Source organism: Musa acuminata, chromosome BXJ3-6 (genome assembly GCF_036884655.1).
Source record: "Musa acuminata AAA Group cultivar baxijiao chromosome BXJ3-6, Cavendish_Baxijiao_AAA, whole genome shotgun sequence".
NCBI classification, from domain to species: domain Eukaryota; kingdom Viridiplantae; phylum Streptophyta; class Magnoliopsida; order Zingiberales; family Musaceae; genus Musa; species Musa acuminata.
The window spans coordinates 22,208,092-22,221,972 of record NC_088354.1 but is presented as its reverse complement, the minus strand read 5'-3'; the positions used below and the strand labels follow the sequence as shown (position 1 = coordinate 22,221,972).

Genomic DNA, 13,881 nt, shown 5'->3' with positions numbered 1-13,881 from the left:
CTGAAAATGATTCTTCAAGTAAGCAATGTTACTGAATAGATTACAAGTGGAGCAATGATGGTACCATCTTTCTACCAGAATTACTCCAAGTAATAAGTTAATCTACCTTTTTGAAACATTGATGAAGAAAATCAGTAATGTCAGGTGAGAGGCCCTCAGGAATGGGAGGATGCTCATCCTGAAAATTATATTAAATAAGACATATATGGATCATAAAAAAAATCAAGCCCAATATAAAAGGTAAGCAATGATTTGTATCAGAAAAAAAAATCAAATGCCTAAGTGTTCCTTATGTCATCCATGCAAAATATTGTGCCTACATGGATCTTTCTACTAAGCTCTGTCAAGTGCAATATTGCTAGTTTAAAGAAAGATATGTCAGATCTTTCTTTTGTTAACTTTAGCAAAGCTATCTTAGGTACTTCCTGACCTACACTTTAGAATATATTGCAGGGTTTGATGTCCAATAAGTTTTTGTCATTAACAAACACACATGTTCACACTAGGACAATATGGTCCAACTAAGCATAAATGATAATCCGGAAAAAAGATATTTCCTCATGCAGAAAGAAAACTAAGACAATTTCAATTCTATAATAATCCACATGCCTATTTTTATGATCAATTAAAAGATATAACAATATTAAATGGACATTCAATAGCAAGATCAACAAAGAAGAGTTTGAACCAACTGCAGTTATAAACACATAATTGATTATACATTTAGAAACAAACTTACGTAAAAAAGATATATTCTAAAATGTAGTTTACCTCGACAGTTTTTGTAAAACATGGTATTTAACATATCTAAATCATAAATATTTAAATACTAAACCTATTCCGATTGCTTTAACTGATCATCTAATATCCAGATTGCTTTGTATTTGAACATCCAAATTCTGTCATCCCTTAATTTACTTGCATCTTTTTTTTCAATTTTCGTGTGTTTTCTAGAGAGTAATGCTAAATTTCCTTTTCTCTTCAAACATATGTAATTACAAAGATATGCAAAGAAGCAGATAAAGAAGTTTGCAAAAAATGAGAATGGGAGAACAGCAAAAATAAGAATAGATATTTCCATCTAAAAATAAAACAAATGAATCTCACTGTTCAAATTTGTTGATTCTCATATGTTGCACATTAAAGTTTGCCAGCTTGAAAAAACTTCTGATTTGGATATCTATAGTTTAAAATACTTTCATCAAATTATTGCCAGGTGTTTCCATCTGAATCTTCATGAATATGACAGCATCATGTCAGACAGAAAATCTAATAGTATGATGCTACTCCTTATACAACCAGCAAGAACCGATGTAAATAACCTCCTAACAAAGATTCATCCATATAGTGCTAGGAGCCTGCTCGAGTTTAGGTAAGTAATTTCACATAAAAAAATTAATTGCTTTCTGAAAATGATACTTTCAGAAAATGACTTTCAACTTTTATTAGTTTGTTTATCATGACATGATGGAAGGATAAATTTAGTCACTTCAGTAGTTTGTTTGCTTCTGATTATTTGGTTTTGACTGATGTACTAATTAGGTGAAACCAATTAATTCAGTGATTAGATGATCACTAAATTCCAACCGATCAGAGGGCAGTTGTTAATGGCCAACAGGTCAACCATCAAGCAAATTACTAGTTGTTAGACGATCATCAACGGTTGACCATCAGCATACTGATGTTCGCCTGATTGGTTAAGTGGACGATCATTTGCAGTGACCAAGAGGTTAACAGTGATAGGTAGCAAATGTTTGTTAGCTGTTGCTAGGTCTGACCATAAACAACTTATAGTCACCAGGGTGAAATTTACTAATAAAATTTCATCCATGAACTCCGATAAAAATGGCTTATCCAGATTGGCAGCTTACATCAGTGTATAAGCAGTGGCAGTTAATGCCACATGGGGAGTGTACCAAATACCAATACCCACAAGGAAACCAGGGATGGTTATCAGTGAGTCAATTGACTCATAAATTGAATAAACTAAATCATACTAGACTGGCCAGCTTCATTAACTAGCCAGTTCAGTTATTATCCTACTTGTCTACTAAATGGACAGTACTTAATATTTTGTGGTGATATTTATTTCCTTGTTTGCCTGCCAAGGCTTGGCACTTGAACGCTCTGCCAAATTGGTTCTCAACAATAGTGAAGAGGCCAAGGAGAAAAATACAATGGGAAGGAGTCCATGGTCCAGGTAAGCCATTCACTTTTATCATGTCTTCTATTTTTTCCGTCGCCTACAACACATTCAAGACATGGAAATTTCTCATTTCATGCCAGCACATGGCCAAAAACCTCTATACAGATAAAGCTTTATTCCTTGCGGCAGTCTCTTTGCAGCATACTATTCCACCATGTCACCAACCACATAATTTTGAATTTTAACTCTTCTATTAGCAAATTGAATGGAAATGTAGGCTGAAAAGCCACATACTGAAAGATATCTATCCATACCTGAACAATCCGAAAAAGTGCAGGCATTGGTTGCAGATCATAGTATGGTGGAACACATGTCAATAACTCAATGACAGTGCAGCCAACACTCCAGATGTCTGATGCAGCACATACACCAGACATTTCAATAACCTGAAAGAGATCAAACTATTTCATCCTCAAGAAGCATGACCATTTAAAGTTAAATGAGACATGAACTCAATAAGGTATCTGGCAAGACTCAATAAGGTATCTGGCAAGACAATTATATCTAATGAACATATTTATATACACCGCAATCATATAAAATAAAATTGACACTGTAATAAAATCTAATGATGAACCCCTTGAAATATTAGGCATCAAAATACTGCAAGAAAAAAAGATGAGCATCAGATTTTAGTGTAGTAATACTAGATATCAAGGATCGTGTACAACAAAGCCTTTTATGTAACCAGAAGAACTTCCAGGAAAAGCTGGTTTTATACAAGGGCATAGACTTAACAAATTATAAGGAATAGATACAGGATCTAATAGACAAAATATCCAAAATAAAACCCAAGATTTTTAATTTTGGGTACTGAACCCAAACAAACCCTGAGACGAACCCGTATGGATCTGAGACATACCAGCCTACTGAGTTTCAGAAATTTTCTAAAAACAGGATAAAAAATAAAAAAAAATTACTGCATGGTATAAGCCCTGTACCAGGCATACTATCCACTTTAACATGGTACAGGAGATATTTATCAATCCAACAGGTAACTGATACATAGATATAATCAGTCAGTATGTTCATTACAGAGTCGGTACCACCTGGATGGTACAGGTTTTGCATTGGACAATTTTTTCCATCTTTTTTTTTTTTATTCAAAACTTAGTACATACCAGTGTAATGAGTGTTGATACACTGGCACCGCCAAGTATGGTACCAATTTGAGCCTTGATCGGTCCAGTATGAATAAGCGAAATTGCGACCCTTGCTAGGTGGTATTGCAAGCCTTAATAAAAAGTTCAAAACTACTTAAAGATTTTTTAATCATAAGGATAAATGGCTTCATTACAGGTCTACTGATAGTAGATGAAGTTGGGATAGTCCTGCAGTCCAGTGAATGATTGGAAAATTTAAGATGCTGGAAAATATTATTTTTTTGATATAAAAAGCTAAGATAAAAATAAGGTCCATATAAATTGTAGAAGATGATTTCCATTTCAAATTTCTAGATAAATATTATTTTTTGATAGGAAAAGCTAAGACAATATTAAGATCCATATAAATTGTAGAAGATGATTCCCATTAAAAGTTTCGGAGGATTTTGAACAGTAGGTAACAGAGAAAAGTGGAAAATAGGAGTACAGGCCTCCTTGGCCAAACCCTTAAGACATCTAATGCAACTGGAAAGACTATAGGAACTTTACCTCACTGTCATTGTACATCACTCAACCAAAGTTTCTTAGTCATTATTGGACTCAAATAAGGCATACCAGCACATCTTTAATTTCCATAATGCAACAATTCAGTTATACCAGTCTAGAAGCCTCTATACAACTGTATCATCTACCTACCTTTCCTTCTTTCAGGCACCTAATATTGATCTAATCATCTAAATTTATCAATCTGACTAAGTGGTCTAAATAAAAGTTGAACAAACAGATCTTTCTAAATCAAGGACTCTTGCATATCAACAGGTCCCAGAAGACTAAGTAGCTGAATCTTAAAATTACTTTGCCATAGCTAGACTGCTCCAAACATTTCTTCCAAGGAAATAAACACAATGGTCACAGGAAATCAATTAAACAATCATCTTGAAAACTAAGTAATTGGATCTTAAAATTACTTTGACATAGCTAGACTACTCCAATCATATCCTCAAGGAAAATTGATATAATGACCACATGTGATCAATTAAATAAGCATAAATAGACACCCAATACTCCTTCATTAAAAAAATCATAAAATTAGAAATTGCATTTTCCAGTTGCTCATTTTCTTGCAAAAGATTCGAATGGCTAAATCAGATGACAGTAAATTGCTTTCTATTATAACATTATTTTTTCTAGCAACTGCAATCTAGAATTTGTACACATGCTTGAGCATCAGACACAAATCCATCTATGAATACATGTAAGAACATCAACAATTTAAAATGTATATACATATACAAAACAGACGCTTGCCTGAACACCACAAACTATAGTAATAGAGCAGCTTGCACGAAGAGAACCAGAAATGCATGCACTAATCAGCATGCCTGAAACCCATACATGCTGAAATATAAATCATCAGAAAGTTGAAGTGTTTATTGAGGCCAGTTTCTAACTACATATCATGTAACCTGGCCGAAACAGTAAGTCTAGTAAAAGACTTGAATCCAGACCAGTCAGCTTGAATCCTGATTGATATGTATATATAATCTTTATGTATGATTCAAAGCCATTCAATCGGTAAATGGACAAGCTTGCATAACAATAGATAGAAAGCTTCCCCTAGAATTTCCTTTGCCTCTTCTTGACTTTGCACGTCTCCTCTTTGACTACCATTTGCTTACGAACAATCATCAGCATGCTATCATTACTACTATACTCACCATATTCATCCTCAACCTGCTCTCATATCAACACCCTCCCATTTTGTCCTTATCATTTAAGTTATAACCATTATTAATAAAAATAAAGATAAAAAGCTGTTATCTATATTTCATTTGAAATTGATAAGTTTATCATAGAGATAAATAAAACTAAATGGAGACTTGCTGCTTCTCATTATTTTGTACTGGAGAAACACTATAAGTTGCTCCTATATTTCAAAGCAGGCAAGGAAGCACTACTACAGCACATATCAGATAAGCTGCATGAAAGACCCTTTATGGCCGAGTTTTTTCTTGGAGAAGAACATATTACAAACTAGTAAGATGCTCAAATAGGCAGCCATTGCTAAAAATTAGCATAAGAATTCCATGGAGCAATATTAACTAGATACTTACTACATGGTAGAGTGAAAAAAAGGAAGAAATAGATCATAGTAAAACATGATAGGCAAAAAGAGCCATAAAATAGACTAAATTTTCAGAAGATCGATCATGAAGCAGAAAAGACAGCCTTCCCATGATATTTTGCAGTTTCATTCTGTTCTTTAATTAGCACCTAGTTGTGGTTATACAGACAATGTTCATTAACCTGACAAGCCAAAGTTAAAGATTTATTGAAGGCTAATGTTTGTTCACTAATCATTGGTCAAACATAGCATAAAGTGTTATAGCAAGTTCCTAATAATCATCTGAGTCTAAATTTCTACATTGTCTTAAGTCTTAACAACTATAAAAACTGTTAATGTGAATGAAAAATTATGGACGAAGACTGGCAAATATACACAGGTAAATACCCAATACTCCAATAGTGTTTACCTCGGGAGCCATCCAATATGGTGTTCCAACCACTGAATGTGTATTAACATCTGCCTCAGTGAGCTTTGTTGCAACTCCAAAGTCAGCAAGTTTAACAAGGCCCTAAAGATAATTCTTAAAGATGTCAAAACAATTACAAAAACACAAAAATAAGCATCAAAATCAAGTCCAAGTTATATGTGCTGAAAAGTTCACAGCAATCATCTTGAGAAAACAATATCAAACAGCTCAAAGAAGAGAATTCTAAAGAACTTAACTAAATAATTTAATCTAACCATGTACTTGCCAAACGATTAAGTTCTTTAAACAAGAATAACGCAAACAATAGAGAGCACAGGATACACCATCTGCTTCCACAAGTATATGCCAGAATAGGCACATACAGGTAGATGCACAAAAACAGGTGTGGGAGTTTATCAATAGGAACATGTATCATTATATATAACTGTAGTATAAGAAAGCAAGGTCAAAGAAAGAGACAGTTATCTTCATTCCATATAGAGACAGAAACACCTAACTTGTGTTGTAAAAATTGCAAGTGCCAATAGACATGCAACAACTTAGTTGACACATTCATCCGATATTATTTATAACCATTTCTTTAAGATGAAATGCTGCAACAGTATAGATTCTTAGAGTACTTTTTTTCTCTTTGCTGTTTACGGTCTTAGCAAAAAAAAAAAAATACAGGAAACTATGTGGATCCTTGATATCTTCTTTCCAGCAATCTATGCTAGAAATTGTGTCATAAAAAAATAAGGCAACAATTAACAAAGAGTAGACATTATGTTATAGAAAATGTCATCAGAAAGTGACTGTAGAAAGACTTGATTTAAAATAACAATTGAATCCATATATACCAGCCAATGTTTTCCAGTAAAATCAAGGACCAACAAAGAAACCATAAACTACACACCACTCAGTATATCATTTTTTCAGTGATACCAAATGTTTCAGGTCAGTATATCGCTTGGTACCTTTGTATTGTACCAGTCAAACTGGTTGCCAACACCATTATAGGACCAATATTTAAAAATATTGTTAGTGCATCAACTCAAATGTCTGTATCAAGGTAACAACTGGTTCTAAAAGTAGCTTAGCAGTAACAGTAACAATTATGTGTATATTGAACACACTGCTAACATGATGAAATGAGGACATATTCCTATGGTTGATCCTAAGAAAAAAAAATTTGTCGGTTATGATTAGACATCACTAGACCGAAGTGATGTCCATAGCCTGGTTTTCTATACAGGCAGTGGCATTGCATGTGAAATGTTCAATATGAAAACCATGACACTGTCCATTGCGAGAGAGGTGCTCCCTTCTGTCAAGCACATTCCCAGAAATTAAACCATAAATGTTGCATGTCAAAAAAAAAAAAAAAATCAAACCATTCTATGTTTTACATAGGTGGACTCTCCTATCCTCTTATTATTAAGAGGAGAATTCACTTGAAGTATGTTAGGACCCTTTTTCTAAGCTTTTGAATAATGTTTATTGAGTTTGTTTAGTCCATTTGTTTATTGAGTCGGTTTGGTTCAGTTAGAGTCAAGTAAAGGTTTATCTAATATTTATTTATTATTAGAGTTCAAGTCCTGATGGACTCTGGGTGGAACTCTATAAATAGGGATGTAACTGCTTCTTTTCAGTAATCTATGAAAAATACTATTTTTGTCTTTTGACAAACCCTATGAGGCCGATCCCCTCGAAGTGATCATCCCCTTTCTCTTCTTCTTTTTTACGATAAGACTTTAGGGTCTTATCATTTGGTATCAGAGCCTACGATAAGACTTTAGGGTCTTATCAATTGGTATCAGAGCGACGATCCTTGGCGTTCTCGTTGCAATGAAGCTATCAAAAAAAAAAAAAAAAAACGAAAGAAAGAAAGAAAGAAAGAAAGAAAGAAGAAGAAGCAGCAACCGCACCACGCACCCCTGCTTCCCCTGCTTCCGGCCAGCCCACCTGCCGCCCGTCGCTGCTCTCCGGCCAGCAACCGGCTCTGCCCCACTTCCGGCCAGAGTCCACCGTCGCCTCCCACCCGAGCCACCACCGCTGCCAGGAGACGACGCTGCCAGCGTCCCACTCCGCTGCAGCCCTGCTCGTCTTCTCTACCGCCACTACAGGGCAACCCCTTCTCCACCGCCGTCGCTGCTGGGCCCCCTTGCTGCAGTTATCTTCATCTTAGGAAAAAAAAAAGAAAAAAAAAAAGAAAGAAAGGAAGAAAGAAAGAAAGAAAGAAGAGAAAGAAGAGAGAGAAGAAAAGAAGCCACAGCCATGCACCCATGCTTCCCTTGCTTGTGGCCAGCACACCGCCGGCCGTTGCTGCTCTCCGGCCAGCGACCGACCCTGCCCCGCTTCCGGCCAGAGTCCACCGTGGCAGTCGCCTCCCACTCGAGTCACCACCGCTGCTAGGAGACGACACTGACAGCGTCTCATCCTGCCGCAGCCCCGCTCCCCTTCTCAACCGCCGCTGCAAGGCAACTTCTTCCCCACCGTCGCTGCTGCTTCCCGGTCGCTCCATCACCGCCGCCAGCCTACCAGCCGCAACCCTAACCAAGCCCCCCCTAGGTTGCAACCGCAGTCGCCGGTTGCCGCAGCCCCTCGTTGCAGCGGTTGCAGAAACAGAGCTTCCTCTGTTGCCGCAGCCCCTATTCGATCGCAGCCACGCCTCGAGCGCCGTCGCCTTCCAGCCGACCCACCACCACTGCCAGCCACCGTGCGGCGACCGCTGCTCGCCTCCCAGCCGCCGCTCCCCCTGGCTCGGGCGAGAACGACCGCTGCCACTCCCCCTTGCTCTGCCCCCTTGGTGACCGAAACAGGGCAATCGCCTTGTTGCTGCGAACGGTTGCCACCACCGTCGCCGCTGCTGCCTAGCCAGCGACGACGCCACTCGCCGCCCAGCCTGCCACCGTTGATTCCATTTTCCACTGCAGCCTCAACCTCGGCAACACCACCGCAGCCGCCCTTCAACAGCACACGCAGCAAGCTCTTGTGCGGCCGCTTCAACCTCGGCAACGCACGCACCGACTCCTCTTCTCAACCTCGGCCGCTTCAACGGCACCGTTGTGTCCTCAACCGCACGTGATCCCTCGACGTCACCAACGCCTCCTTCCATAGTGCGGTAGAGCCACAGCCGACCGACATTACGGTACATGCACTAGCCGGCTACTCAAACCCGCAAACGATGAAAGTTGGAGGCCTTCTCAAACAACAGCCGATCACTGTTCTCATCGACACAGGTAGCACTAATAACTTCCTGAATAGTAAGGTTGCTGCTCGGATGACACTGCATATTGAAGGTTGCAGCAAGTTCGATGTAAAGGTTACCGATGGCAGAATCCTAAAGTGCGACCAAAGATGCCCGCAGGTGAAACTATTACTGCAAGACCAAGAAATTATCACCGATTTCTTCCTCCTACCAATCGATGACTATGAGGCAGTTCTTGGTATAGAATGGCTGACTACACTAGGTGATGTCTCTTGGAACTTTTCTAAATTAATTATGAAATTCTACTATAAGGGCAAACAGATCATCCTACGCGGGAAGCGCGGAAGCAACGTTACCACTGTTTCGACCCAATGAATGGAGAAAGTTTTGCACAAGGTAAATGGTGGCTTTTTGATGCATCTCCAGCCACAACCAGAAGAGAAGAAAATAGAAATTGAAGATCAAAATCTTGCCCAATTGCTTACTGAATTTGCCGACATATTTGCTGAACCGCGCGGTCTTCCTCCTTCTCGTCAACATGACCATCGAATTCCAATCCTTCCGGGCAAGCCACCAGCGAACACTCGACCGTACCGATATCCTCACCTCCAGAAAGATGAAATTGAAAAGATCGTAAAGGAGATGCTTGAAACAGGGGTGATTCGGCCAAGTTGTAGCCCCTATTCCTCACCGGTGCTACTTGTACGCAAGAAGGACGGAAGGACGGAACTTGGCGGATGTGCATCGACTACCGAGCTTTAAATGGCATCACCGTCAAGGACAAGTACCCAATACCAGTGGTGGATGAACTTCTTGATGAATTGGAAGGAGCTTGAGTCTTCACGAAGTTAGACCTCCGATCCGGTTACCACCAAATTCGGGTATGTGACGATGACATTCCAAAAACTGCATTTCGCACACATGATGGCCATTATGAATTCTTGGTAATGCCTTTTGGACTCACTAATGCTCCTTCAACCTTTCAAAGTCTCATGAACGATATTTTTCGGAGCTTTCTTCGTAAATTTGTGCTGGTATTTTTCGATGATATTCTCGTTTACAGCCCTTCTCTTGAGACTCACTTTCAGCATTTACGGATTGTTTTGACGATCCTTCGGGAGAATACTCTTTTTGTTAAGCAACCAAAGTGTAGCTTTCTCCAGCAAAAAGTAGAGTACCTTGGGCGTATAATATCAGAAGGAGTGGCGGTAGACCCAACAAAAATTGAGGCAATGCAAGGCTGGCCGAAACCTACAAACGTGAAATTACTACGGGGGTTCCTTGGACTAACGGGCTACTACCGAAAATTTGTTAAGGACTATGGGAAGATCAGTGCACCACTCACTTCTTTACTGAAAAAAGATGCTTTCCAATGGTCGGACAAAGCCTCTGCTGCCTTCGACAAACTTAAAGCAGCCATGACAACGACGCCGGTGCTTGTGCTACCAGATTTCAATAGACCCTTCATCATTGAGGCCGACGCATCTAGAGTCGGAATTGGAGTCGTTCTCATGCAAAATGGTCGACCACTCGCATACACTAGCAAGGCATTATCTCCCTCCCATCAAAACATGTCAGTATATGATAAGGAGATGCTTGCCATTGTACACGCAGTAACGAGGTGGAGACCCTACCTGATCGGCCGGCGATTTCAAATTAAAACTGACCATAAAAGCCTCAAGTACTTTTTGGAGCAAAAGATATCATCCCCTGAGCAGCAAAAATGGGTAACCAAACTTCTTGGATTTGATTATGAAATTATTTACAAAAAGGGGAAAGAAAACGTTGTTGCAGATGCACTCTCACGACTACCTGAACAAGCTAAGGTTTCAGCCATCTCCCTTCCTACCATCGGTCTCCTCGAGGACATTAGGGAAGAATGGAAGAAGGATCCAGAGATCAGCAACATCATAAAAAAATTGGAGGAGGATCCAAGTGCAATAGCCCACTACACTTGGGATTCGAGGGATCTACGCTACAAAGGTCGCATTGTGCTTATACCTGACTCCCCTTGCATCGCAATCATCTCGCATGAAATGCACTCCATACCTTCAGCAGGGCACTCTGGATTCCTAAGAACCTACAAAAGAGTAAAGCAAAATTTTTATTGGAGAGGGATGCAGTGATTGCAAAAGGCGCTCGGGTGCTCGCCTAGGCGCTCGGGCGAGGCGAGGCCCGAGCGCCTCGCTAATGTCCCAGGTGGCGCGCTTCAAACAGGCGCCGCCTGGGCGCTCGCCCGAGCCCAGGCGCTGGGCGCTTCGGGCGAGCGCTTGGGTAAACCAAGGCGACCGAACTAGAATTTTAGGTCTGGTTCGGTCCTGGTTCGGTTGTTAGTTGGTTCAATCGAACCAACTAAACCGATATAACCCCAACCCTAACCCTAACCCTAACCCAACACTAACCTGCTGCCGCTGCCGCTCTCGATCCCGATCGCGATCTCGTCGCTCGCTGCCGCTGCTCGCGCCTCCCGCGAGCCCTCTCGCTGCTCGCGTCTCCTGTGAGCCCTCCCACGAGCCTTCCCGCTGCTCGCGCCTCCCTCGAACCCTCCCGCTGCTCACGCCTCCTGTGAGCCCTCCCGCTGCTCGCGCCTCCCGCTGCTGCCGCTGCTGCCGCCGCTCGCCGCCGCTGCCGCCGCCGCCGCTCGCCGCTGCCGCTGCTGCCGCTCGCCGCTGCTTCCTCGTTTCTCTATCAGGCTCAGTATACTCTTAATATTAAGTTTATTTGAATTTTGAAATGATTAATTTTCTGTTAATAGATTAATAATATATTATTTTGATTTTAATATTGTTAATTTTTATTTATTTGAAATTATTGTTATAATTATATTATATATTTTTATAATTTAGATAATTTTAAATAATTATATTATATATTTTTATAATTTAGCGCCTCGCTTCGCTCGGGCGAGCGCCTGGGCGAGCGCCTAGCGCCTCGGGCGTTTGTGGACCTTGGCGCCTAGCGCTTTTGAAATCACTGGAGGGATGAAAAAAATTATTGCTGAATATGTGGCACAATGTGATGTATGTCAACAGCACAAGGGTGAAACTGTGGCAAATCCAGGGAAGCTACAACCACTACCCATACTAGACTCAGTGACATCTCCATGGACTTCATTGAAGGGCTGCCATCTTCCAAAGGTAAAAGCACGATTCTCGTAGTGGTTGATCGACTTACGAAATATGCTCATTTTTGTGCTGTGAGAAATCCCTACACTGCTGCTAGTATTGCCCAGATTTTTATAGAAAATATTGTTAAACTGCATGGGATGCCAAGGTTCATCGTAAGTGATCGTGACAGGATCTTCACTAGTACATTTTGGACCGAGTTATTTCAGTTACAAGGCACCAAACTTAAGATGAGCACAGCGTATCATCTACAAACTGACGGCCAAACAGAGGTGGTAAATAGGTGCTTAGAGACGTACCTCCGGTGTTTCGCTAGCGACCGACCAAAAGAGTGGGCGAAATGGCTTCCCTGGGCCGAATGGTGGTATAATACTACATATCATTCATCTACAAAATGTGCCCCTTGTGACGCATTGTATGGTCGACCATCCCCTATGATTCCAAAGTATGTAATTGGCTCGGCCAAGATAGATCAGGTTGACCAAGAATTGATAATCTCTCTACCGCTCAAGCCAGAATGAAGCAACAAACCGACACACGACGAAGTGAAAGAGAATTTTCAGTGGGAGATTGGGTTTATCTTCGCCTACAACCATACAAGCAACTCTCTATCAACACTCGAGCCTCCATGAAGCTATCCCCACGTTTTTATGGGCCCTATCAGATCACAGAGCGTATTGGAGCCGTGGCGTACAGACTTAAATTACCTGAGGATGCCAAAATTCACCCTGTCTTCCACGTATCATGCCTAAAGCCCAAGTTAGGAGAACACGAGTCACCCCAGATCCAACTGCCCAACACAACTGAGGATGGAGTTATTCAAGCCCAACCACAAGCCATCCTCGATCGCAGGATCGTGATGCGTCGCCGGCATCCCTCTACTGAAGTACTAGTGCATTGGAATAATCTACCACTTGAAGACGCCACATGGGAACCATATGAGGAGCTGAAGACCCGGTTCCCTGAGTTCATGGAATCTCAGCCTTGAGGACAATGCTGATTTGAAGAGGACGGGTTTGTTAGGACTCTAGCTAGGAGAGTCCTAATTGAGAGGGACATTCTGTTAGGACTCTGTTAGGACTCTAGCTAGGAGAGTCCTAATTGAGAGGGACATTCTGTTAGGACTCTAGCTAGGAGAGTCCTAATTGAGAGGGACATTCTGTTAGGACTCTAGCTAGGAGAGTCCTAATTGAGAGGGACATTCATGTAGGAGGTTTTTTTCTTAGAGAAGAATTAGGAGTTGTAAGGGAATAGGAGTCTTGAGTAGGAGTCCTATTAGGAGTTGGTTAGAAGTAAGAGTCTTAAGTAGGAGTCCTATTAGGAGTTAGGGTTTAGAAGCCCTATAAATAGTCATGTATTCTTTCTCTTTTGATAAGCAATAGATGAATCTTTTCTGCAGCCTTTGAGCAGCAACTTGGAGGGAGGAACCCCTATAAAGTTCCAAGGAGGTCGATCCCCTAAAGAGATCAACCCCAAGTTTAGAATCTGCAAGGGTTCTAACACACTAATAATTTTATGGACAGGAAAGTTGTAGCCCAATTAGCCCACCACATTGAAGGTTGTGATATATTCGAAGATGATGGACGGATTTTAACTTATGATAGCAAAGGCCAGGAATTTCTTGCAACGATTACTACACTGAAAGATCGACCTATTGCTTACACTGTCAAAAAGTGGAGGTAATACTTAATTGATCAATGGG

General features: G+C 40.8%; 1 protein-coding gene across 4 annotated transcripts in view; it reads right to left on the bottom strand.

Moving 5' to 3' along the window:
* The window catches only part of LOC135641518 (MAP3K epsilon protein kinase 1-like), a 46,568-nt gene that overhangs the window by 13,236 nt on the left and 19,451 nt on the right, over positions 1 to 13,881 (bottom strand). For all 4 annotated transcript variants that reach the window (XM_065156902.1, XM_065156901.1, XM_065156903.1 and 1 more), the window contains 3 exons: positions 5,844 to 5,945; positions 2,461 to 2,592; positions 107 to 178 (listed from right to left, as the gene is read on the bottom strand). In XM_065156902.1, coding sequence (XP_065012974.1) covers positions 107 to 178; positions 2,461 to 2,592; positions 5,844 to 5,945 — 306 coding nt within the window. The remainder of the gene's footprint in view (positions 1 to 106; positions 179 to 2,460; positions 2,593 to 5,843; positions 5,946 to 13,881) is intronic.